Here is a 23778-nt window from a genome sequence, read left to right as displayed (position 1 = left end):
ATGTTTCCTCAACACTTGCGGCAGCACAGAGGGAAGAGGAGTCGTGTGGGGAAGGACTCGGATGATGATGATGAGGAAGGTGTTTCTGTGGAGGAGGAAGAGGCGGCGGAAGAAGAACAACTGCAGCAGTCGTCACAGGGGGCTTCTGCTGCTCCACGTTCCTGTGGTATTGTTCGTGGCTGGGGGGGAGGAAGAGGAGTTGCATGCTGTCACTGAGGAAGAGCAAGAGGAGATGGACAGTCACTGTTGTTCTATCATTGAGCTACCACAGCCCAGCGACAATATGGGCTTGAAAACCGCCACGGCCTACACTCTCGCCATGGTGCGCACCAGTCCAGCACGGCCATCACTACGCAAGCAGCTTTTTGTGGTGCGTTACACAGTGCGTTTGGTGTGTCAGTGTGAAGCAGTACTCTAATTACACTCCCTGATTGATGTATCCACATGCAAGATGTTTTAAAGCACTTTAGGCCTACAATTCAGCATTCAATGTGATTTCTGCCCTTAAAACGCTGCTTTGCGTCACATCCAGATTTTTCCCTGGGACTTTTGGCGTGTATCCCACTCCGCCATGCCCCCCTCCAGGTGTTAGACCCCTTGAAACATATTTTCCATCACTTTTGTGGCCAGCATAAGTGTTTCTATTTTTCAAAGTTCGCCTCCCCATTGAAGTTATTGCGGTTCGCAAAAGTTCGCGTGAACCGAACCGAATACGGTTAGCACAAACCAAACCCGGTTCAGGAACCGAAAATCGGAGGTTCAGGCCATCCCTACTGGTGATTTACTTTATTCATTTTTCGGCATTAAGTTCTGTTGAGTTGTTAGCAAGAAGTTTTTTTAGAAGCTATTTTTATGCTATTTCTTTAAGGATACTGCAGCCCACAGGCTGCTGAGAGATAAAACCTGCAATGTATAGGGAAAGAAAAGGACATACTCACCACTCCCCTCGCTCCCTGCCGTTGGGTCCCGCTCGCCAGTCACAGCTCCCGATACTGGCCGAATCTCCTGACCCCTGGCCCGGACATACTGCGCCGCACATGTGCAGTATGTCCTGTAATCTTTGCTTCTGGCGTCGCATCATGACGCCAGAAGTACGGACACTCCCCCGCCTCCTGCGTGTGCGCTCCAGCGGCTCCAATATAAAGCTAGCATAGTGGAGCCGCTGGAGCGCACACGCAGGAGGCGGGGGAGTGTCCGTACTTTTGGCGTCATGATGCGACGCCAGAAGCGAAGATTACAGGACATATTGCGCATGCGCAGTGCAGTATGTCCGGGTCAGGGGTCAGGAGAGTCGGTCAGTACCGGGAGCTGTGACTGGCGAGCGGGACCCGACGGCAGGGAGCGAGGGGAGCGGTGAGTATGTCCTTTTCTTTCCCTACACATTGCAGGTTTTATTTCTCCGCAGCCTGTGGGCTGCAGTATCCTTTAAGATTACTACAAGTTTTACACAGCTACTAGATACACAGCTATTGATACAGATGAGACTACTTTTGATCTTATTCTACATAACAGAACTGTTATATTCTTTTTTGAATGTACTTAGAAGATTGATGTGCGCTTGACTCTAAAGCCGCTACTTGGAACTGTTCATATTCTGTATATATACTGTATGTTAAGCAAATGCAATTTTTTATTTAAAATCATGTACTGAGTGCTCTAATTCATTTCAAGGTATACCGTCAATATATAATTTAAAGTCTGGTCCTTTACTGAGTTAGCAATCATGAAAAAGGCAAGAACCGCTCAGGTTTTTGACAACTTATACATCAAAGAAACAGTGAGAGGCAGCTTCAGATAAGGTTTTACTGCAGGCGAGTTCAAATGATCATTAGCTCTGTTCTGTTTCATAGTTTAAAATACAGAGTGTGGTTTGTAATTGCAAATATGACAGTATGATGCAATGTTATAAACAAAAGCTTTATAACTGAAAATAAAAATATGAGACTCTTTTCTCTGCTACTAATGTTCTATTTATTATCTGTACTACACATACAATTCATTATATCATAAGGTTTATTTTTGCTCCAGTGTCACTTTAAAGTTGCATAGTTTCACATAAAGTTGTAGTTTCTAGTTAAGTGTAGATTGCATAAACATTTTAGGTTTCCTCATTAAGAGATAAAGGTAAACACAAAGCTTGCACATTTAGCATATGGGACATCTGTGAATATTCCCATGTATGTTTCCAATAGCTTACACTGTATATATAAAGGTGCGAGCAGTAATAGCTGACAACACATCAACTCACCCAAAATGCTCAAGCTCCTCTTACTCACTGCATTCGTCCTCTCTGGTAAGATATATGGATTCAAAGATAAATATAGAGATAATTAAGACTGCAATATGGTACTTATGTGATATATAGTGTATTCAAAGTGACCACTTCACTTTTTTTTATTACATATGGTGTTATTTAATATACAGAGTGGACCCCTTGTGGACCAGAGCAATTTTCACCTTTCAACGGTTCTCCCTTTCATTTGCCATTAACTTTATCACTACTTATCACAACAAAATGATCTATATCTTGTTTTTTCCACTACCAATTAGGCTTTCTTTGGGTGATACATGCTAAGAATTTGCTAAGAATTATTTTATTCAAAATGCATTTTAATGGGAATAATAAGAAGACAATGTAAAAAATGTATTATTTCTCAGTTTTCCTCCATTATAGTTTTAAAATAAAACATGCTGCTGTGGATAAAAGCCACACATTTTAATTGCCCATTTGTCCCAGTTATTACAACATTTAAATTATGCCCCTAGTACAATGTATGGTGACAATATTTTATTTGGAAGTAAAAGAGAATTTTTTTTACAGTTTTGCATTCAGCACTAATTACATGCCCCAAAATAACAGTAATATTCCCTCATGACATACATATTAAAAAAGTTAATTCCCTTAGATAACTATTTATGTATTTTTTATGCCATTTTTTTAATATAATACAAATATTTTATTTTGGTAACTATGGGATAGTGGGGGAGGTAAGGGGTTAATTTTAATAGGAAAAAAAAGTATTTGCATATAATGTACTGTACTAGGGTGTAGTTTACTATTTGGCCACTAGATGCCCCCCTCAGTTTATCCCTAATGTGTTGTGTGTTGCTCATACCCAAATTACAGAAAGTAATACGTGTATGTTTTCACTTCCATTTTGTTAATAAGCACACAGCATCTCATTGATGCCAGTGATCATTGAAACCGGCACTTAGATCGGTGAATGGAAACTGTTTGTGCTAGCGGGCTGGCCGAGAACGTGATCGGGAGCGAGGTACGAATATCTACGGCCCTGGAACCATTATTAGTTAACACTGGGGCGTAGATATACTGCCTCCACTGCAATAAATGGTTAAGGGCCCTCCTTCAACCGCTGTATTCACTCTTTATTGGTTCTATGCTGGTAATTACCACCTCTATATAGGCTTTGAATAATGTTTATCATTAGCAAAGTGTTCTCTTTCTCCTGCTTACAACTCTCTGTCACTGCAGATGTATTTTTAGTGCTCCATATCAATTGCTTAAGAGGGGCCCAATGTAAAACTTGCACCGGGGCCCCTAGCTACTTAGCTACACCATTGTCCACAGCTATTGTTAATCCAACAATTCATTTTCTCTGCTGTACTCTGCAGCATCTCATGGGACATCTGCTACCAGAGAGCCTTATGCTGGGAATACACCATGAGTTTTTTTGGCAGATAGATGGCTCGATAGATAATTTCCAACAGGTCCGATCTAATTTTGTTTGTTTTTCTGATTGATTTCTCGTAGAAGTAAATGGGAATCGATCAGAAAAATGATCAATGAATCAATCAGAAAAATGTTCAGGGAAAATTGCTAGGCCAGTAAATCTGCCTAAAAACTCATTGTTTATTCCCAGCATTAGAGATAACAAGCTGGCACTGAGTTCAGCTGACCAAAATCAAACTAAATGGAAACAATATTTTTGGCAGATTGGCCTTTAAAGAGGACCTGACACCTGCATATCTTACACTAGACCTGACACTTCATAGATGAATGACTAACCATAACCAATAATGATAAAATGAAATGTCATTAAATGTATCTCTTCTTCCTAAAGGACACTGCCTTGACGTTCAGTACATTGAAGATTCTCAGGACAATGCACGTGTAGTGGGAGGAACCAATTCCGCTAAGAATGCCTGGCCATGGCAGGTGAGACATAAGGCTACATCAGAAGCTGATATTCATATAAGGTACATAGAAGCTCACAGGGGCACATTGCATTATCATGTAAAGGAAGCTTGTATATAAAATGGATAGCTATAAGAAAAGCTTGTATAAAGCTCATAATACAGTATAATCCCCGACAATTTTTTTAATTATATATTTTGGAAACTGTAGAAAATAGTATAGGGCTGGTTTACCAGTTGGCGGAAATTTCCATGTTTCCCTACGAGTCAGTTCACACCTACTCATTTTAACTGAAAGCTTTTTCAAAATGCGCTTCTGCAGACAAACTGATCAGTTAAAATATATCAGTTTTTCAGCGTTCAGTGTAAAACAGCCCTTAGAGCCTGTACACACTGGCTGCGTTGTGCTGCATTTTTAAAATCGTATGTGTTTAGTAATAGTAAGGTCTCCTGAAAAATCATGAAAATCGTGATGACCTACACACAGGTCGGGTTCAAACCTTGGGTTCCTTTAAACGAACACCTTTACAATCCAAAACACTATGCCAAATTCACAACAGGAACAAAAGATATGGACTCTGGCACTCTCCAAGCAAGCTTTGTTTATTGAACACATGGCAAACAGGCACAATAACAGCCCCTGGTCTACAGCTGTTTCATGTGCTAGGCACGCCTCCTCAGGACACACAGGGCCAAATCTTGCCAAGTCTTCTGGGTCATCCCCAAAATGCCTGAAAAAAACAACAACAAAAACCAAACAAAAACCCCACTGTCTCTGATTGTCATACTGGCTCTGGGTCCTACTGGCTCTGGGTAACCATGAGCTATCTGGGTTTCTGTAATTGTCATAAACAGGTTAATCCCACATATTTGCAAGTAGGGTTGCAATGGTATGAAATCTTCACAGTATGATAGTCGTCTCAAACAATACCACGGTATGAAGGTATAAACGGTATACGGTATTACACAAGTATTTGGACCGGGGCCTCCCCTTATATTAAATAATGTGCCCCCCACCTCCAGTATGGTAGCCAGATGTGCCCCACTCCCTCGGCATACATATGATTAAGCCACCGGGAGATTTAGGCGCAAGGTAAAGCTGTAAAACAGCACACCCTGCTCATGCAAAAGTCCTGGTGGTGTTAAATACTATTGCTCCTCCAGGTCGCTGTGGATAGGGGGAACGATGTAGGCACTATTAAAATGAGATGAAATGCAGGAACAGGAAGAAATAAGTTGTACATGCAGCAATTGGATACTGGCAATGTGAGTGTCTGATGTTGTTTCTGCTCCCGCTGCTGCATCCCACCCCTGCTGCTGTTCGTGCCCCCACTGCAGCATCTTCCCCCTCCCCCAAAACCGGTAATAGAGGACTGTGCATGGTATGATTACCATGCACAATAAAACCGCAGTATACCGCAGCAACCCTAATTTGCAATTATACATTACCCGATGGTGGAGCAACACACATTCTGTTTAAACGAGGGGTGTAACTAGTTGTTGCTGGCTGCCCTTCCTCTCCCCCCCAGCAAAAACTGAAACCCCCAAGATGCAAGTTTTAGGTAGCCCCCTCCCCCACCTAAGGTACAGCAGAGAAGTGGCAGCTGAGCTTCATACTTTAATTTGCGTCTCCCAATCCACATCACATGATGTGCAGAGAGATGGGAGCCACAAGGAGATGGACTGCATGGAGAAGAGCTGCCCTGAAGAGAGGAGTGAGGACCTGTCCCACTGCATGAACCAGGTAAGGTGTGACACTCTGCTGTCACTGCTCTGAAAGGTGGCCATGGAAGCGGGCCCCTGAAACCCCTCCCCCATGACAGCAGGAGTAAGGGGGGCTATTGCTACATCAGTGCATTGTACAGTACCTACTTAAGCATCCTAAAGCAGGATGGGAGCTGTGTTTTCAGGAGCCCTGTCAGGCTGAGCCCACCATTTGGAGAGATTGTGATTCACCTTTGTGCACCCACTTAGCTCTGGGCTGGAAGCCTTGTCTCCCAGAGTATGACCCAAAACCAATTGCTGTAGTGTCTCATAATGTGCCCACCCACCCCCTGATCACCATGAGCAGGTAATTGCCATGGGCAAAGGGAAAGCTTGTTCTGGCCCAATGGGACAGGTTTACACATTCGCCACTGATTATACAATGTCATCATTATAATGTTTTCTCTCCCAGGTATCTCTCCAGTTCATCTCTGGCAGCAGCTGGTTCCACACCTGCGGAGGCTCCCTCATCCGTGCCAACCGCGTCCTGACTGCCGCTCACTGCGTGGAAAGGTAACAATACCATAGTTCAGTGGCCAGAGTTTATTCTTATCACATGAATCTGATTTTTGCAAAAGTCTCAGACGACCTTTGCAACAGATTATAAGATATTGCAAAAGCATATTAAAAAAAAAATGTCCAGTAGCACCAGGCAATAAGTGCAAAAAAAAAGATGGACGCTAAGGAGCGAAATAAGATGGCAGCCCTATACAGCACTCAACCATACAACCCTAATGTAAAAGTAAAATCGGGAAAAAAAATTCAATGCTTTTTAGGCCAGTTTTACATCTTTTTTTTTTGTGTTTTGCTGGTGATGTGATGCCCCTGCTGCTTCCCACCAAAGCTCAAAAAATTACAAACATATGACCCTGCTGCAGAGTGCGCTGACAGGGTCATATGCATAACACCGCCCCCACTCAGTGACATACTCCATGCTGGGCAGGGAATACGTCACTGGGATTCCTGTCAGTCTGCACATGTGCGCTGCAATGTGCTCCATTGTTTACCCTACCATTACCCCAAGCACCATGCATTAAGAGTGGTGCATAGGGTAATGCGCTGTTGTCCTAACGTTGGCTCGGATAATTCCAGCGCACCACAAGGGACCGCAGTAAGTGTGAAAGTCTCCATAGACTTTGATTGCTTTTGCGGCCCCTTGCAGTAAAATAGGGTAATGCAGCGCAGGTATATCCTGAATGTGTAAAAGGGACCTTAAATGTTTGAAGTGGCAGTCATGAAATTCCTCCATGTCAATCCTTCTAGTCAGTGCTCTTCCAAACATAGCATGATTCTGTGTACCTGTATGTCAGCTTCTTGTTCCTCAGAGAACAGAACAGAGTGCACAGCAATGATAATATAATGTGACTCAGGTCTCCGCTTCCTGGATGATAGGAAAGTGTAAATCAACTTTAGCTGAGAAAGTCCCATGTCAGCTATATACATTCATCCATCCATCTTGTGGACATACTGATCAAAAAACCATCCCAGTGAGCTACATTACCTAACAGGAAGTGCTAAGAAGGAAGCTATGACTGCTATGACAACATGATTAGTTCCAGGGTTGTAAAAAATAAAAAAGCTACATCCCTAAGGCTTGTACCCTCTGGTAGATGGATCGGGGAAACGTTCAGCAATGCAACCCGATGGACAAGATTTTTCCTAATCCATCCTCCTAACCGAGGGAGCACGCAACGTCACATGATGGCTCACGACAGTCGCGAACAAGAGTTCAAACGATTGCAGCACTTTGCGTTGGCGTCATCGGGGATCTTAAAGATCCAATCCGCCGTGACAGTCATAATTGCCATTCATCGCAAAGCGTAATTCGTCTAATCTCATACACGTACCCAAGTCACATGATCGCTGGTCATGCAGAAAGTCACTGGTCGGGGGAAAAATCATCCAAAAAATCTCAATGTGGGTACGTAGCTTTCATTCTTAGTATTCCTTTAGATATGCAGCATCATTGCCCCAACAGCAGGATGATGGAGGTTTATAAAGACATACAGGAAAAGTAGTGACATTTAGCTAATTCAACTAATTGTGAATCTGTAAAGGGTTCCGTCATACCAGTTTATTTAATAAATAAAATATATTTTGGGCCCATAAAACAAAAAGAACTGTTGGCAACTTCTGTTTGAAACAGAGAATACGATTTAAATACAGTATATAAAATGTTACTTATGTGATATAATGTGATATAATGTGATAATGTGAATATATATATATATATTTTAAACTAACTATTCCTTTATCTGTGACAAGACCTGAAACTTATCGTGTGGTGTTGGGGGAACACGACCTGAGCAACAATGACGGAACTGAACAGGAGATCTCTGTGTCTGCAATCCGTATTCATACTTCCTGGGACACCAAAAATGTTGTAGCTGGGTACGATACCAACTTATAAAATATAAATACAATATTTAATTTTAATTTTGCAAAACATGGAAAATAAAGGTAACAGGACTTATGTGACAAGGCATCAACGGGTCAACAAAGATTATAGAAGCATGTATGGGCGCTCCCGCATGTGCACACGTTGTCAAAAACCTGAGCAGTTCTTTACTTTTGCATGACCGCTAACTCAGTAAAGGATCAAGCCTTTAAAGGATAACTGTAATAAGAGGTATATGGAGGCTGTTATATTTATTTCCTTTTAATCAATACCAAATTCTTGGCTGTCCTGCTGATCCTCTGCCTCTAATACTTTTAGCAATAGACCCTGAACAAGCATATGCAGATCAGGGGTTTTGGACAATATTGTCAGATCTGACAAGATTAGCTCCATGCTTGTTTCTGGTGCTATTCAGACCCCACTGCAGCCAAATAAATCAGCAGGGTTGCCAGGCAATTATAAATGTTTAAAAATAAATAAATATGGCATAAATATGGCAGTCTCCATATTCTCTTCACTTCAGTTATCCTTTAAAGCATTGTTATCATATAAATCTGGCATAGCGGGGTCTGAACCCTCTATAACAGTAATTATAGATTGAGGGTATACCTTGAAATGAATCAGAGCACTTGGTGTTTGATTTTATATAAAACATGTATTTTCCTATTATTCAGCATATACGGTATACAAAATATGAAAAAGTTCCAAGTAGCGTTTCCTTCTTCCATCTGATAAGGCCTTTATAGCCAAGCAATCATGGCTCTTCTACGTACATTCCAAAAATTTTCATTTTATCTTTTATGACGCACTTCTGATAATATGTCTTTCTTCTAATTAGTTTGGAATGTGTCTGTCCTTTTCCTGAAATGGGGTCAACCATTTTGACCCAGCAAAGCATGTACAGTAGACCTGTAGCTTACAGCCTATTATAATTGAATACATATTTAAACACCTTAACCATACTTATAGAATAAGGGGCATACTGATCAGTATTAATTAATTTTATTATTGCTTTGTAAAGAAGTATTACAAATATGAATTGTATATATTAATTTTATAAAGATTATAAAGTATAATCTGTTAATTAAAAATGTTTTATCAGTCTGCCATTTTAAGTTTACCGTAACATTTGAGGATTGCTGCCGTCACTAATTTCAGCATAATATTTAATTCCTAAAATATAGGAAGACATGGTGACCTTGCTTTGTCTAAAACTACTATCTAAGTCTCCAGAAGAAATTATTAACAATTCCTCTTAAACCACCAGCAACCAAGAAAATACTCAAAATAATTTTCACTGTACTTTTTCACCCACTTTTTGGTACTATTTCTATTGCAAAGGGCCAACAAGTTGTTTTTCTTTAAATCAAAGATGATTCCAAAATGATCTCCTAGGAGAAAACACAGGAGAAAAAGTAAATTGCATATGGCCCAGGGTTTCAATGTGATTATAACCAGGAATCTGACAATGTGCACCTTCATTGCCGATGCTCTTGCACCTATTTAAAATTCAATAATTGCTGCTTTAGCCATCTGCCACCTATAGCAATCTGATGCAATCACTATACAGTTTGGGCCCAAATGCTGTTCAGATGCACTGCTGTGCTGTTGCCTAGCGAAACCTCTGTACAGCACTGGAGTCTCCAAACTGTGCACACTAGCGATCGCATCCGGTCACTACAGACACACAGACTGGCAATAATGTTCCACTACATGCCCAACTAGTAATGCAATATGGCTTATATGGTATTTTTATAACCAGGAAGACCCAAAGAATATACTTTGAGATGCTTTATAATAGTGTTACTTGTGATATGAAAACTAGGAAGGGCAAAAAAAAAGTGTTTTCTGAACCTTACACCTGTATTTTCCCATACAAATGCCTAAAAACACCAATTCTTGGAAAACAATTACTCAATGAAAGACTGGGATGTGCTAAGCCTAGTATGTGCTAAGATGTGCTAGGAAGTGCTCTCCCCCATGTTGGGGGTTCCGCGTGGTGGCAGGGCCAGGGGCCCCCACCTGTCATGTGCACCAGTGTCTGCAATAGTGACAAATTGTCATGTATAAATGTCTGTCATTCTCTCTGCAGTTATGACATTGCTGTCCTGCATCTGGCTTCCAGTGCTACTATAAACAGCTACGTAAGACTGGCCTCTCTTCCAGCTGAAGGAACTATCTTGGCTCATAACCACAGCTGCACCATTAGTGGATGGGGAAGACTCACCAGTAAGTGGAATACTAATTAAAACTTGTGCACTGACAACAGTACATTTACATCCTCCCTGCCACCAGTTGTACCAGAAGGAAATGAATTTTAGTTTGCAGCATTGATGAGCACAGCCAGTGTACTAGCATGCTTTTGTGCCCATCACAGCAGGGAAGAAGTAGGGCACTAACCAGGGTGTAATACACTGGTGTCCAATCTCTGGAACTCTCTAGCTTGGTTCAGTAGCAGCTAGAAGCATGGGTGGCTAAGTATAACCACTCCTGGTTCCTGCGGTGATTGGCTCTCATCTCCTCTCATACAGACCTCATTCCTCTTGAGTCCTCATGTAACGAATCCCAGCTTGACAACCTCATCAGCTGGGGCCCAGTACATGCTGACACTAAAGGTCGGTGGTATGAATGAGAGGAGGACAGTGCCCATTGCCACAGGAACCAGAAAGGGTGACTAATACTTACAGTCACACTGATCTCTGCAAGGGGGGATTGGAGGGAGTGACCATTAGACTACCAGTGATAACGGGGGGGGGGGGGAGATAACACTAGACTACTATTAGTTAAAAAGGCAAGGGATACCACTAGACTAACAGGGGGTTATTAAAGGCGGTACCACTAGAGTACAAGTGAATGCATAAAGTGGGAGTGTCAGACGTTTTTATACGATACGGTTATATAAACTATAACTGGATGTATAAAATCAAAAGCTAAGGCCTCCTACAAAAAAAATGGGAGGAGTCTTATTATATTAAAGGAATACTATCGATTCACATATTTTTTTCAATTGACACAGGAATTGTTTGGGAAGTGATGCTAAGTGCTGGTGTGTATATTTTAGTAGCAACTTCTTTGTTTACTGTTATCAATATACATTCAAACTTTCCCCTCACACTTGATCAGTTAACTCTATATGCAGCTCTGTGTGTGACAGAGAAGAGAGCTCCCAACAGCTGCAGCTCCTATGTCCTGTGTTTCTGACTGACGTGTCTGAAGAGAGCAGAGGAAATGTAACTAATTGTCACAGCTTTTTCATACTGTTTTTGCTTTCAGAGTTTGATATGTTTGATATTTGCTTTCTGTAGTCTGATATGCAACTCTGGCTGTGCATTGAAGAAGACACCCCTTCTGCAATTGATTTGTCCCAATATAGCTAAATCCTACCCTCAATAAATTACAGCTTTTGCATCTGATATTTAACATGAAAAGTAAGAAAATGTTTACACAGCTACTTAGACATTATTTGTACATTGTAATGAAAAAACAGAGGCGCCAACAGGATAAAAATGATGCCAATTAAAACCAAATAAAATGTGGGTGGCACTGGTGGATATGCCTCCCCCACAAAAATAACCACCACAATATATGGTAATCGTTATAAATTTTAATCAATTTCAAACTCCCAACAACAATTAATCTGCAACGCGTTTCACGGGACACAAGCCCGCTTCCTCAGGCAAAACACATAAAAGCAGGAGCAACTGAAAATAAATAATAAAACAAGAACATGAATAAAACATAATAAAAAAAGGGGCTTGAAAAAAATTATTTATTATTTATTATTTTTTATTATTTATGTTTTATTATTTGTTTTATTATTTATTCTTGTTTTATTATTTATTTTCAGTTGCTCCTGCTTTTATGTGTTTTGCCTGAGGAAGCGGGCTTGTGTCCCGTGAAACGCGTTGCAGATTAATTGTTGTTGGGAGTTTGAAATTGATTAAAATTTATAACGATTACCATATATTGTGGTGGTTATTTTTGTGGGGGAGGCATATCCACCAGTGCCACCCACATTTTATTTGGTTTTAATTGGCATCATTTTTATCCTGTTGGCGCCTCTGTTTTTTCATTACATGATACATCCACCTGGTGGATAGGTGTGGACACCTTTTTTCTTCTACACAGAGAGCGACTTTTTAGCCTGAGCGGGGACAGGCCTAATCTCCCCGTCCGTGCTACAAGTGGTTGCCTGAACGTGGCAACCCACACTTGTGAGTATAATTATTTTACTCTAACCATTTGACGTCCATTGTGTTACAATATCACACTATCGGGGGCTCTCGATTGTTCTTTTCTTCTCTTCCTACATTATTTGTACATTGTCATTTTAGAACACTTGGGTATCGATAGTATTCCTTTAAACACCCAACCTTAAGTTCTTTTAGCGAGTTTCTCAAGCTACTGGTACAAAGAGTGAAAAGTCAAAGCAACTATTTACTTTTCAAATAATTAATTTATTAAATACACAAGTTGTCAGAATAATTATAAATCAAATCATATAAATCAAACAATAACCCCAAAATATTAATAACCAGAAAGTACTTCTCAGTATAAGCTGACTATACACTTCAGAGCCAAGTTGACCACAGATATTAACCAATAAAATCAATCCATCACAATGGGCTGTGCAACCATAAGATGGCATACATTTTATCTTACTTGCAAGGCTTGATTATAATGCACAACCAAACAAGGGAAAAATATGGAAGCAGATCGAGCTGGTCTAAAAAACCTCAATATATAAAAACAAGTTTAGCTTCTACTGCACTGTAAACTCTTATTTTATAAAAAGAATCTGATTTAAAAACAAAGGAAAAGATATGAAATTATGACCTGATCTGTAAATGAAACTTTTATATCAACCAATCTCTATCTCCCTATGAAGTTATAAGCTTGGGAAAAAAAAATCATTAATAAAAAATGTAGAAAAATATGAACCCAAATCAAACACGGATATTCCTAGTTGCAATTCCAGGAAGGTCACATGTTCAGGGTATTCTATACAATCAATGCTAAATATGTTGCTGTTTCCTTGCTAAAATATTGCTGATGCATTTTCTTTCAGCTTATGGATCTTATCCCTCCATCCTCCAGGAGGCTCCTCTGCCCCTTGTTGACTACTCAACTTGCTCTAACAGATCCTTCTGGGGCAGCACTTTGAAGACCACCTTGGTGTGTGCTGGAGGCAATGGAGCCCAGGCTGGCTGCAGTGTAAGCCCGATAGCTTTTTAATTCTATACTAAACAGATTACAAGGGCCCATATGCAATTAGCCTTTTCTCTTAAGTTTTCTCCTAGGGGAGATTTTCAAACTTGTCAATAAAGTGCCTTTTAAACCACCAGCAAGCTTTTTTTACTCACTTTTTGGTACGTTTTCCATCACAAAGTGCTGAAAACAAAAAACTCAGGAGAAAAAATTAATTGCATATAGCCCAAAGACGTTAACTAATTATGATGGTATGAAAAATTAAGCTTTAATTAAAATAATGGTATAGCTTTTAAATGTTAGTACTGATATCCTCTCTGTGTTCACATAACAGGGTGATTCCGGTGGACCTCTGAACTGTCTCGTTAATGGTGCATACGAGGTCCATGGTGTAACCAGCTTTGTGTATGCATTTGGATGCAATGCTTACCAGAAGCCCACCGTGTTCACTAGAGTGTCCGCTTACATCGACTGGATCAACAGCGTAAGTTTTCATTTGATATCCATATACAATGTCTGCAAGCTTTCACACCTATATTGAATATTTTCTTATTTCCAGCCTTATTTGAACCATAACTAAAATTCATATTGACAGACCAACTTCTCCTCACACATTTCTCCTCATATATTTGTAAGATACTGTAAATAGTCATGTATGCATGTATATATCCCTATAAGCCTGGCATTCATATCTATATAATCCCTCCCACAAAGGAAAAGGAGAAGGTAATGCTATACATCTGCTATTGGCCCTACACAGAAGGGGCACCATGCTTGGCATGCCTCTGTACCCCAGTTGTTACATTAATGGAGGGAAGGGGCTAAGGAGAATGAATCATACTGTGCAATGACAATTAACACCAAGCCTCCTTGTCATTTATGGCCAGCCAGTTGGTAAACTGAGGGCCAGCCTGCCAGTATAAGATGGACAACTCCTCAGTGGCTTCTTTCTTTATTCAGAAAAGCTATGCTTGGCGTCTCTTGAGATTTATAGTTAGTCAGTATGGCCGTAAGTGGCAGTGATGGGCCAGCAGCGAGCCCCCCCTCCTAAAAAAATGGAAAGGAGCAAGTGCGGCAGACTAAGTGCACAACGTCAGGCAATGCCAGGTATAGGTGCCACCAGTATAGGTAATATAGCTGCCCCAGAATACATAGCATAGTTGCCCCAGTATATGTAATAAAGTTGTCCCTAGTTTAGGTAGCTAGTATAGTTGCCCCAGTATAGGTAGTATAGTTGCCCCAGTACAGATAGTATAGTTGCCCCAGTATAGGTAGTATAGTTGCCCCACAGTATAGGTAGTATAGTTGCCCCCAGTATAACTGCTCCAGTATAGCTAGTAAAGTTGGTGGTAGCACAGTGAGCGGCATTGAAGGCGGAGACCTGTGGCAATGGTGACGCTGCGCTCCAGCGCTTGGAAAGATTTTGAATAATTCTTTGAGGAAACTTAGGAGAAAAAGTGAATTGAATCGGCCCCTTTGACACTAGTATAAAAAAACAATCATCTGGTGTTTTACAGCTTAACATATATTACATATGCACCTTATTATAGTGAATTCTCGTTTTATAAATCTCCCGGACTGTCCTCAGACTGACACTTTTGGGTTGGTTGTATTTTAATCATGCTATCTTCTCCATCTTCTCTTTGTTTTAGAATGTGTAACATCACTTAATTGGAGAAACATACAAGACCTCACCTGGAAATGAAAATACTGGAACTCACTTTTCAAAGCAAAATAATTAATAAATGACATTATTGAACATCACTTACTGTGCTCTGTTTTTTTGAATTATGACATGACAACAGGCTGTCTTCATGTTGGGGTGATGTGGTTCTATAAAGCTTATAAACTATACAGGGGCGTAACTAGAAATCACTGGGGCCCCCTGCGAAACTTTAGATGGGGCCCCTCTGTCAGGAACCGGCCCGCGGCACGCCTGCGTATACGGTTCCCGACTGCGGGTTTGACCAGGTTAAGCGGGGAACAGCCTTATTTAAGCTACAAACAAGGCTGGAACCCCTCAAACACTTCCCACTGCCACCACTAGCGTTGCTAGACACGTTCACTCAGCTATCGAGTGCTCAATACGCAATCTGCGTTTTCGTATTTGGGTCAGCTTTGCGCTTAGGCCAAACACGGGAACGCCACGCACCCACACACACACACAGTTGCAATCTTACACTGTCGTGAAGCAAAGACCCACTAACAGTCGTTCCGAACGATACTGTTAGCCACTCTGCTGTCGCTACTCGCACTGGCGTTGTTCGTACGTTGGGTCAGCTGCGCGCTTAGGCCAACGTATGACAAACGCCCCAACACACAATGCAATTACAATTTCATACGGTAGTGTTGCTCAAGCGTACAATTAGGCATGAACTTATACACGGTTACACTTCAGTCTCTTCTAGGCTATGAGTGCTAGTTTGGTACGGCAGAAGTCAAACTTATTAAATAATAATTTAATATTCTAGAAAAACATAGAACAATGCAGAACTTAATATATACAAAAAGATTACAAAAAACAAAGTAAAAATAGTTACAAGATAAAAGTTACAAAGATAACACACAAAGCGATTTTGCTTACCAAAATAAACGGGAAATAAACGTACCAGCGTATCGATCTGGTGTTGTTGCGGGGGGTTCGCACTTCTGGTCAGGCACCAGGTTAGTTCTAGCCGTGTGAGCTACCTCCAAGAACTACAAGTTGTGGCTATCCTAGCTGCGGTTTTATACTATGAAATACGCCTGGAGGCTGTAAGCCTGTGTGGACGGGGGGGGGGAAGCTAGATTTAATTACATCCTCAGTCATAATTGGATCTCCAGAGATCTAACATCCACCTGCGAAAAATGTACAATAGCCCACATACATGAAAAGATTTCCCTAGTCCATGTTACAGGTGACAACCCCATTGTTGACAATACTTCCTAGCTGATCAAAGATAAGGAGGTTGCACCTCCACCAATAATTCAATTTCCACAGGTAGCAAATGGTATCACAAGGACTTCAACACACTTCACTTCTGCCATTGTCTTATTACCCCAAGCATTATTCACTGAAGTCCTCTTTAGATGCAAATGTAGGTCTTTGAAGTTCCCTGACTATGTCCTGATTGGTATAATGGGACAATAGGGCTTCTAATTAGCTCCCTGCTCTCCCAGGAACTGAGGGTAATTGTATTCCACACTGTCACACAGACAAGTACAGCTTCCCCCAAAGCCAGATGATGACCCATACATACGCATCTGAAGTACAGTACATAGCAGTCAGACAGGCAAATGAAAATATTATCCTTACATCATAAGCACCTCAGTATATTCCTGACACGCCCCCTCTTCCAAATGGCGCCGGCAGATGATTCTAACAAATCGTCCTGCCAAAGCCGACACTGACGGCCGGGCCTGGGGGGGTAATTCCTTAGCTCCAAGCTACAGGACTGGAAAGCTAGGTCAGGTTGCTGCAATGTGTCATTGCCCCTGACAACCTGACGTAACCAACCAGGGGAATGAGGGTCAGTGACACCCGTGAATTCGCGACCATAGAGACAGTGCTGCAGCTGGGGGAGGGTTCCAACCGTCGCTACAGGCACTTTCTCTATAGTGGCAGGAGCTATCTCTCGGTCCCTTTGGGGATCGATTATCTGCTGGTCTGCCTCTTCCCCTTCGGACAGCTCCGAGGCAATAACTTCCCAGGACCCTCTCAGCCCGCCCCTCCCAGCTGGTGACCTGCTGGCTAGCCCCCTGAGCTCTTCCAGGCTGCTGTCAAATCGAACAGCCCCAGAGAGCTCAGTGCTGCCTGTCACACATTCCAGGAAGGCTGCAGACGGAGAGGCTCCTGGGCCCTGCAGGCCAGGTTCCGGATTGGATGTGGCTGACCCAGCAACATTTGCCACTTCAGTGGACAGTCCCTCTGCTGTAGACTCGCTAGCGCTGCGGGTTACCACTGCAGCGGAGGGAGCGTCCACATTACACGTATCATAAACCACATCACCTTTGGTCTGGAAACCATCTGAAGGGGAAGGATCTGGCCTAGTGCCATCTGCCCCTTCAGTGGACAGTCCACCTGCTGCAGCCCAGCGAGCGCCGCTGGTTACTCCTGCAGCTGACGGAGTGTCCACATGACACACAGCATTATGTAGTACAACACATATGACATCAGCATTATCAGCCCTACATATATTGTCATTTGGGACATCACATAAAACATCCACATTATCTGTATCATTACACACATTGCTACTCAGCACTTCACAAGTAGCATCAACAGTTCTTGCATCGATCGCCTCGATAGTCCATGCGTCACAAATGACATTATCAATTTCTGCATTCTTTGTATCAACATGTCCCACTCCAGGCCTAGGCACTGGAGACTCACTAGGGCTGGCTCCTAGCATACAGTCCATAGCCCCTGGGATTCCCCACTTGCACAGCATTATCAAACAGTACCTTGCAAGAGTCCCGAACTTCTGCTGGGGAGGCGGGCTCCACAGGGTTTGGAGCAGGCTCATACCGGGCCACTAACCGTCCCAGGTCAGTACCCAGCAAAACGTTGGTGGGGATTTTGTCAGTTACCCCAACTTCTTTCAGTCCGCTGCCGGCCCCCCAATCCAGGTGGACCAAGGCGGTGGGTATTGCTGGGGTGACACCCCCAATTCCTCTGACAGCAATCATTTTCCCAGGTAGGTACTGCTCTGGGTTCACAAGCTGGGGATGTATGAGAGTCACTTCTGCTCCAGTGTCTCTCAGCCCAGTGGCAACTGTACCCCCAACCGTGACAAGCTGCAGATTCTCTGCATAGCCAGTGGCATTCCTGGTAGCACACAAAGCCGTTGGAACTTCACTGGGGTTTGAGGCCTCACTGGATTTTGGGGCCTCCCTCTTCCTCTCTGGGCAAGTCGTGCTGATATGACCCACCCTGTCACATACAAAGCATTTCCGAGTGTCAGGTTGCTTGAATCCAGAAGACAGCGGTGCTTGCCTCCTCTGGGTGCTGGGTGAAACAGGTTTAGCCATCTGTTCTCCTCTCCAGCTGGGCGTAGTAGTCCTCCGGGACTCAGGTGCTCTATGGGCGGTGTAGGCATCGGCCATTTCCGCAGCCTCATCCACTGTCTTTGGTTCTCGATCCAGCACAAACAGCCGGACCTCAACAGGACAGGTGTGTAGGAACTGGTCTTTTATCATCAGCTCCTGCAGGGCATCCAAGGTTTTAACTGACAGTCCTTTTAGCCACTGCTGGAAGGCAGTGCGCAGGTTGCAAGCGTGATCCAGGTAACTGTCATTAGGACCTCGCTGCACTGTCCTGAAACGTTTTCGATACACCTCTGGCGTGAGGTGGTATCGTGCAATGATGGCTTTCTTAATTGCCTCAAAGTCTGTTTCTTCCTCCTGGGGGAGACTCACAAACGCCTCCAGGGCCTTGCCTCTCAGCCCTGGTGTGAGATATCTTGACCACTGCTCACGGGGCACCCCATACTGCCGACAAGTCCTTTCAAACCCCTGTAGGAAAGTGTCTATGTCAGAGTCCTTGTCCATAGCGGGGAACTTATCCAGGGGGATTCTGTGGACTCGCTCACCTTCGCGTTCTGCGGGTCCAGCAGACCGGTTCTGCTGCTGAAGTTTAGCCAGCTCCAGCTGGTGTCTCCGTTCAGCACTTTCCCTCTCGGCCTGGTGTCGCCGTTCAGCTCTTCCTTCCTCTGCCCGTCGGTGCAGTAGGATCAGCTTTAGGCGCAGTTCAGGATCAGCCGAGTTCAGTAGCTGTAGATCTGCTTCCAGAGATGGCGTCTCCCTGTTTGGTGGATCATCCAGGACATCGTCTCCACTTGCATTCCGTGGCGGGAGCGATTCCTCCTCTGGCGTGTCGTGAGCTGCATCCGCTGACGTTGAAGCACGGGCTTGCTCTGCCTCATCATGCTCCTCGAGGGCACGAACCAACTGCTCCTTAGTCTGGCCGCTCACCGTCTCGATGCCTTTGTGCTCACACAGGTGGAGTAGCATCTCTTTATTTTGCCTTGTAAAGCTGGATGCTTTCTGAGCCATCGTGTTGCAAAAAAGAAAAAGAAAAAAGGGGGGAAGGGAAAGCAAATACCCAGTGTGTATCTTTGAACAAAAAAATGTATATAGATTCTGCACTGAGTAGACTTCTGTAGGCTAGTTGCTTCTAGCAAGCTTCCAGCCTTTAGTACTCAGAATAGCGAGCTAAACTGCGTACTAATGTACCAAACGATCCCACCACTGCCAGCCAATTATGTCAGGAACCGGCCCGCGGCACGCCTGCGTATACGGTTCCCGACTGCGGGTTTGACCAGGTTAAGCGGGGAACAGCCTTATTTAAGCTACAAACAAGGCTGGAACCCCTCAAACACTTCCCACTGCCACCACTAGCGTTGCTAGACACGTTCACTCAGCTATCGAGTGCTCAATACGCAATCTGCGTTTTCGTATTTGGGTCAGTTTTGCGCTTAGGCCAAACACGGGAACGCCACGCACCCACACACACACACAGTTGCAATCTTACACTGTCGTGAAGCAAAGACCCACTAACAGTCGTTCCGAACGATACTGTTAGCCACTCTGCTGTCGCTACTCGCACTGGCGTTGTTCGTACGTTGGGTCAGCTGCGCGCTTAGGCCAACGTATGACAAACGCCCCAACACACAATGCAATTACAATTTCATACGGTAGTGTTGCTCAAGCGTACAATTAGGCATGAACTTATACACGGTTACACTTCAGTCTCTTCTAGGCTATGAGTGCTAGTTTGGTACGGCAGAAGTCAAACTTATTAAATAATAATTTAATATTCTAGAAAAACATAGAACAATGCAGAACTTAATATATACAAAAAGATTACAAAAAACAAAGTAAAAATAGTTACAAGATAAAAGTTACAAAGATAACACACAAAGCGATTTTGCTTACCAAAATAAACGGGAAATAAACGTACCAGCGTATCGATCTGGTGTTGTTGCGGGGGGTTCGCACTTCTGGTCAGGAACCAGGTTAGTTCTAGCCGTGTGAGCTACCTCCAAGAACTACAAGTTGTGGCTATCCTAGCTGCGGTTTTATACTATGAAATACGCCTGGAGGCTGTAAGCCTGTGTGGACGGGGGGGGGGGAAGCTAGATTTAATTACATCCTCAGTCATAATTGGATCTCCAGAGATCTAACATCCACCTGCGAAAAATGTACAATAGCCCACATACATGAAAAGATTTCCCTAGTCCATGTTACAGGTGACAACCCCATTGTTGACAGTACTTCCTAGCTGATCAAAGATAAGGAGGTTGCACCTCCACCAATAATTCAATTTCCACAGGTAGCAAATGGTATCACAAGGACTTCAACACACTTCACTTCTGCCATTGTCTTATTACCCCAAGCATTATTCACTGAAGTCCTCTTTAGATGCAAATGTAGGTCTTTGAAGTTCCCTGACTATGTCCTGATTGGTATAATGGGACAATAGGGCTTCTAATTAGCTCCCTGCTCTCCCAGGAACTGAGGGTAATTGTATTCCACACTGTCACACAGACAAGTACAGCTTCCCCCAAAGCCAGATGATGACCCATACATACGCATCTGAAGTACAGTACATAGCAGTCAGACAGGCAAATGAAAATATTATCCTTACATCATAAGCACCTCAGTATATTCCTGACACCCTCCATCTCCCCTCACTTTCTGTACAGGTAAACTGAGAACCAATGCTATTCAATTGACTAGTGCACACTTACATGTGTTGTCCTCATGCAGATAAAAACAGACAAAAGTGAAGCACTGCAGGCATTTTCTCTATCAATTACATTAGCATCTGTTATAAAACGTGCATGTTTTCATACATACAGACACACATGGTGTGCAGGACATGCATACAGAAAACCGACAGACGAGTGTGCTCGCAGCCTCAGCTTGTTACACTCACTCTGTCCATTTCTGATGGAGTAGAACTGGCTCTGCAGACTTCTCCAGCATCACTACACTACAGTACAGAGGACTTGGAAAGGTGTAGAGAGGTTGGGGGCTGGACGCTGTACACAAGAGCCTGCTGAACACTGAATAGGGACTGTCTTCAAATCTTTGTATGATTCCTAGTCAGTAGCTAAACAGATGCAGACATTAGAACAATTGTGCAGAAAGTTTTTTTTTTCTCTCCGTGCCCTTAGTTGCCAGTCTCACAGGACAGGGAAAATAAACTTCTCCCCCAACGGGGCCCTTATGGCTTCTGAATCAAGACAACCCCCCATCTCCGTCACCGCCATGGCTGCATCCCTTGCAGGGTCTATAGGCTTGCTATACACTAGCGATTCTGGTTGTATGTCACGATTTCGCAAACGCCATTGCGGCAAGCGCATGTAAATGCGCCCAAACTATGATCTGGAGAGCCCCTTTAATTCATATGCCTGGCTTTTAGAAACTCAGTGCTCTTCCATCTCACCACCCCTGCCCTGGGGGATGTGAGGGAGTGTTTGTTTGTACTTACTGAAAGAAGCCATTCACCCTAAAACCAGACCACGCACACAGGAAAAAGGTTATCTAAAAGGGGGGCAATAAAGATTCTCCAGGAAATTTCTCCCATCCTAGTTTTAAAGATAAGGAGAGGAACAGATCCCCTCATAAATTCATTAGGACCCATTCACATTCCTGCCTGTCCTGAGAATACCCAGAGACATGTCCCTGGCTTAATGAGCTTTTGATATCTCACTGCATAGTAGTCCATAATTCGATGGATATTGCGGAACCGTTTGGGCCCAGTGGTCCACAACTCACAGTGCACCATGCAACCAGCACAGCACACCTTCTGAGACGTTAATCGATCTCCTAGTCATCTCAGAGCCTGGGATATTGATTACATAGGCAGAGAAGGTGGCACTCCAAGCGAGTTTGATATCGATTGGTTCAGTGCATGCTGACGGAATGTAAAATGTTGGGTTTTATATGATATGTCAGATATCCGCTGAGTTATGGCATACTTGGAGAAACTTCCAATTCTGTCCCTCAGACAATAGGGGCGGACTTCAGCAGCGTGAGGTCAGATTGTTAAGGGTGGAAACCTCTCTTGTTACCATCCACACCCTCTGGCAGGGAAAGGGTTAAAACCGACTGACACTCAGCCTGGAGGGAGAGACCCCAGCCATCCTGTACCATCACGGATTTGGGCTGGATGATAAAAGGATTAATACCCATTCCACAGAACTTTCCAGAATTGGACTACATAACTCTGTGGGACTTATCGCAAAGGACACGGTAACTTGACAAACTGCTCAGACTGTAATCAGCTATTACTTTAATATCGAACCCTTATTATTACTGTATCCATTTGTTTCTATTGCTATATTTTGTTCTGCATTATTTCTGTAAATAAAGAGACATGTTACCATAACTGTTTTGATATTAAATATTGTTAGTTTTGCTATCTCTAGAAAGGTTGTCAAATTAACCCTTTTTCCTACAGGATTTAGTTAGAGTTAGAATTAGCGCATTCACACGCTTTCATTGCGGATTGGTGGCAGCGACCTTGCCTCTATATGAGAGCACAGATTGTATCGATTGTATATACAATCGAAATTGGACTGTGTGTGGACTCACCAACCAATCCAAAAGGTTACTTTGCCTGCAGTTCTGACTGTCTTCAGGATTCCCTCAGGGTCTGAGGCTTTATGGTAAACTGCAGCAAAGGGAACAGGAATTGGTGGGTGACTGCGCATACGTCACATTGCCGGCAGCCGTGTGACCAATCTTTGGCGTCACTCTGTTCACCATATTACAAACCATCGGATGTGCCTATTCCCCGAATGGTAACAGTGTCAGATTAGACAAGATTGGCGCGCGTTGTCGCATTATTACCTGACGACCCAGCAACCGGTATTTTAACGTCAACTTGCTCACAGTCGTACAAGCCATCAGAGGCGATTAATCACTGATGGTACTGGAGTAAGTTAGATGAGATTGCGGGGCTGTTCGTCACATTGGTATGCAGCAGTGGGGTGGAGTCTAAATTGCTGTTAGTTTTGCAGTTGTTTGGAAATCATTTTCAGAACAATAGAACATTGTTATTTAAGTAACTGTTCTACAGAGCTTAAGCTCTGAGCACATAGACGGTGCAGTTTGATATAGCATAGAACCAGATTGTTACGGTTTTTATTTGGCTATGTCTGAGCAAGTCAATTACCAAAACATGTCCTTGCCCGACCTACAAAACCTTTGTCAGGCTCATGGCATCGATATTTGGGGAAAAACTCAAGCTGCGCTGAGGAGAA

At 43.1% G+C, this 23778-nt stretch overlaps 1 protein-coding gene across 1 annotated transcript; it reads left to right on the top strand.

Annotated features, from left to right (window-relative positions):
- The first annotated feature begins 2253 nt into the window (after positions 1 to 2253).
- Positions 2254 to 14066, top strand: LOC137544859 (chymotrypsin-like elastase family member 1). The gene is made up of 7 exons (XM_068265953.1): positions 2254 to 2293; positions 4083 to 4177; positions 6332 to 6432; positions 8185 to 8310; positions 10410 to 10546; positions 13386 to 13531; positions 13860 to 14066. Exons 1-7 carry the CDS (start codon positions 2254 to 2256, stop codon positions 14064 to 14066), a joined length of 852 nt encoding a protein of 283 aa, XP_068122054.1.
- Positions 14067 to 23778: the final 9712 nt, after the last annotated feature.

Source organism: Hyperolius riggenbachi, chromosome 2 (assembly GCF_040937935.1).
Source record: "Hyperolius riggenbachi isolate aHypRig1 chromosome 2, aHypRig1.pri, whole genome shotgun sequence".
NCBI lineage: Eukaryota > Metazoa > Chordata > Amphibia > Anura > Hyperoliidae > Hyperolius > Hyperolius riggenbachi.
The sequence above is the reverse complement of the archived record's forward strand: the minus strand, read 5'-3'. Positions and strand labels throughout refer to the sequence as shown.

Bases quoted from the DNA above. Each gene is read 5' to 3' on its own strand.
- LOC137544859 (XM_068265953.1), top strand. From the start codon at position 2,254: ATGCTCAAGCTCCTCTTACTCACTGCATTCGTCCTCTCTG. The intron at 2,294-4,082 runs GTAAGATATATG...TTCTTCCTAAAG, and splicing joins CACTGCATTCGTCCTCTCTG to GACACTGCCTTGACGTTCAG. The intron at 6,433-8,184 runs GTAACAATACCA...ATCTGTGACAAG, and splicing joins GCCGCTCACTGCGTGGAAAG to ACCTGAAACTTATCGTGTGG.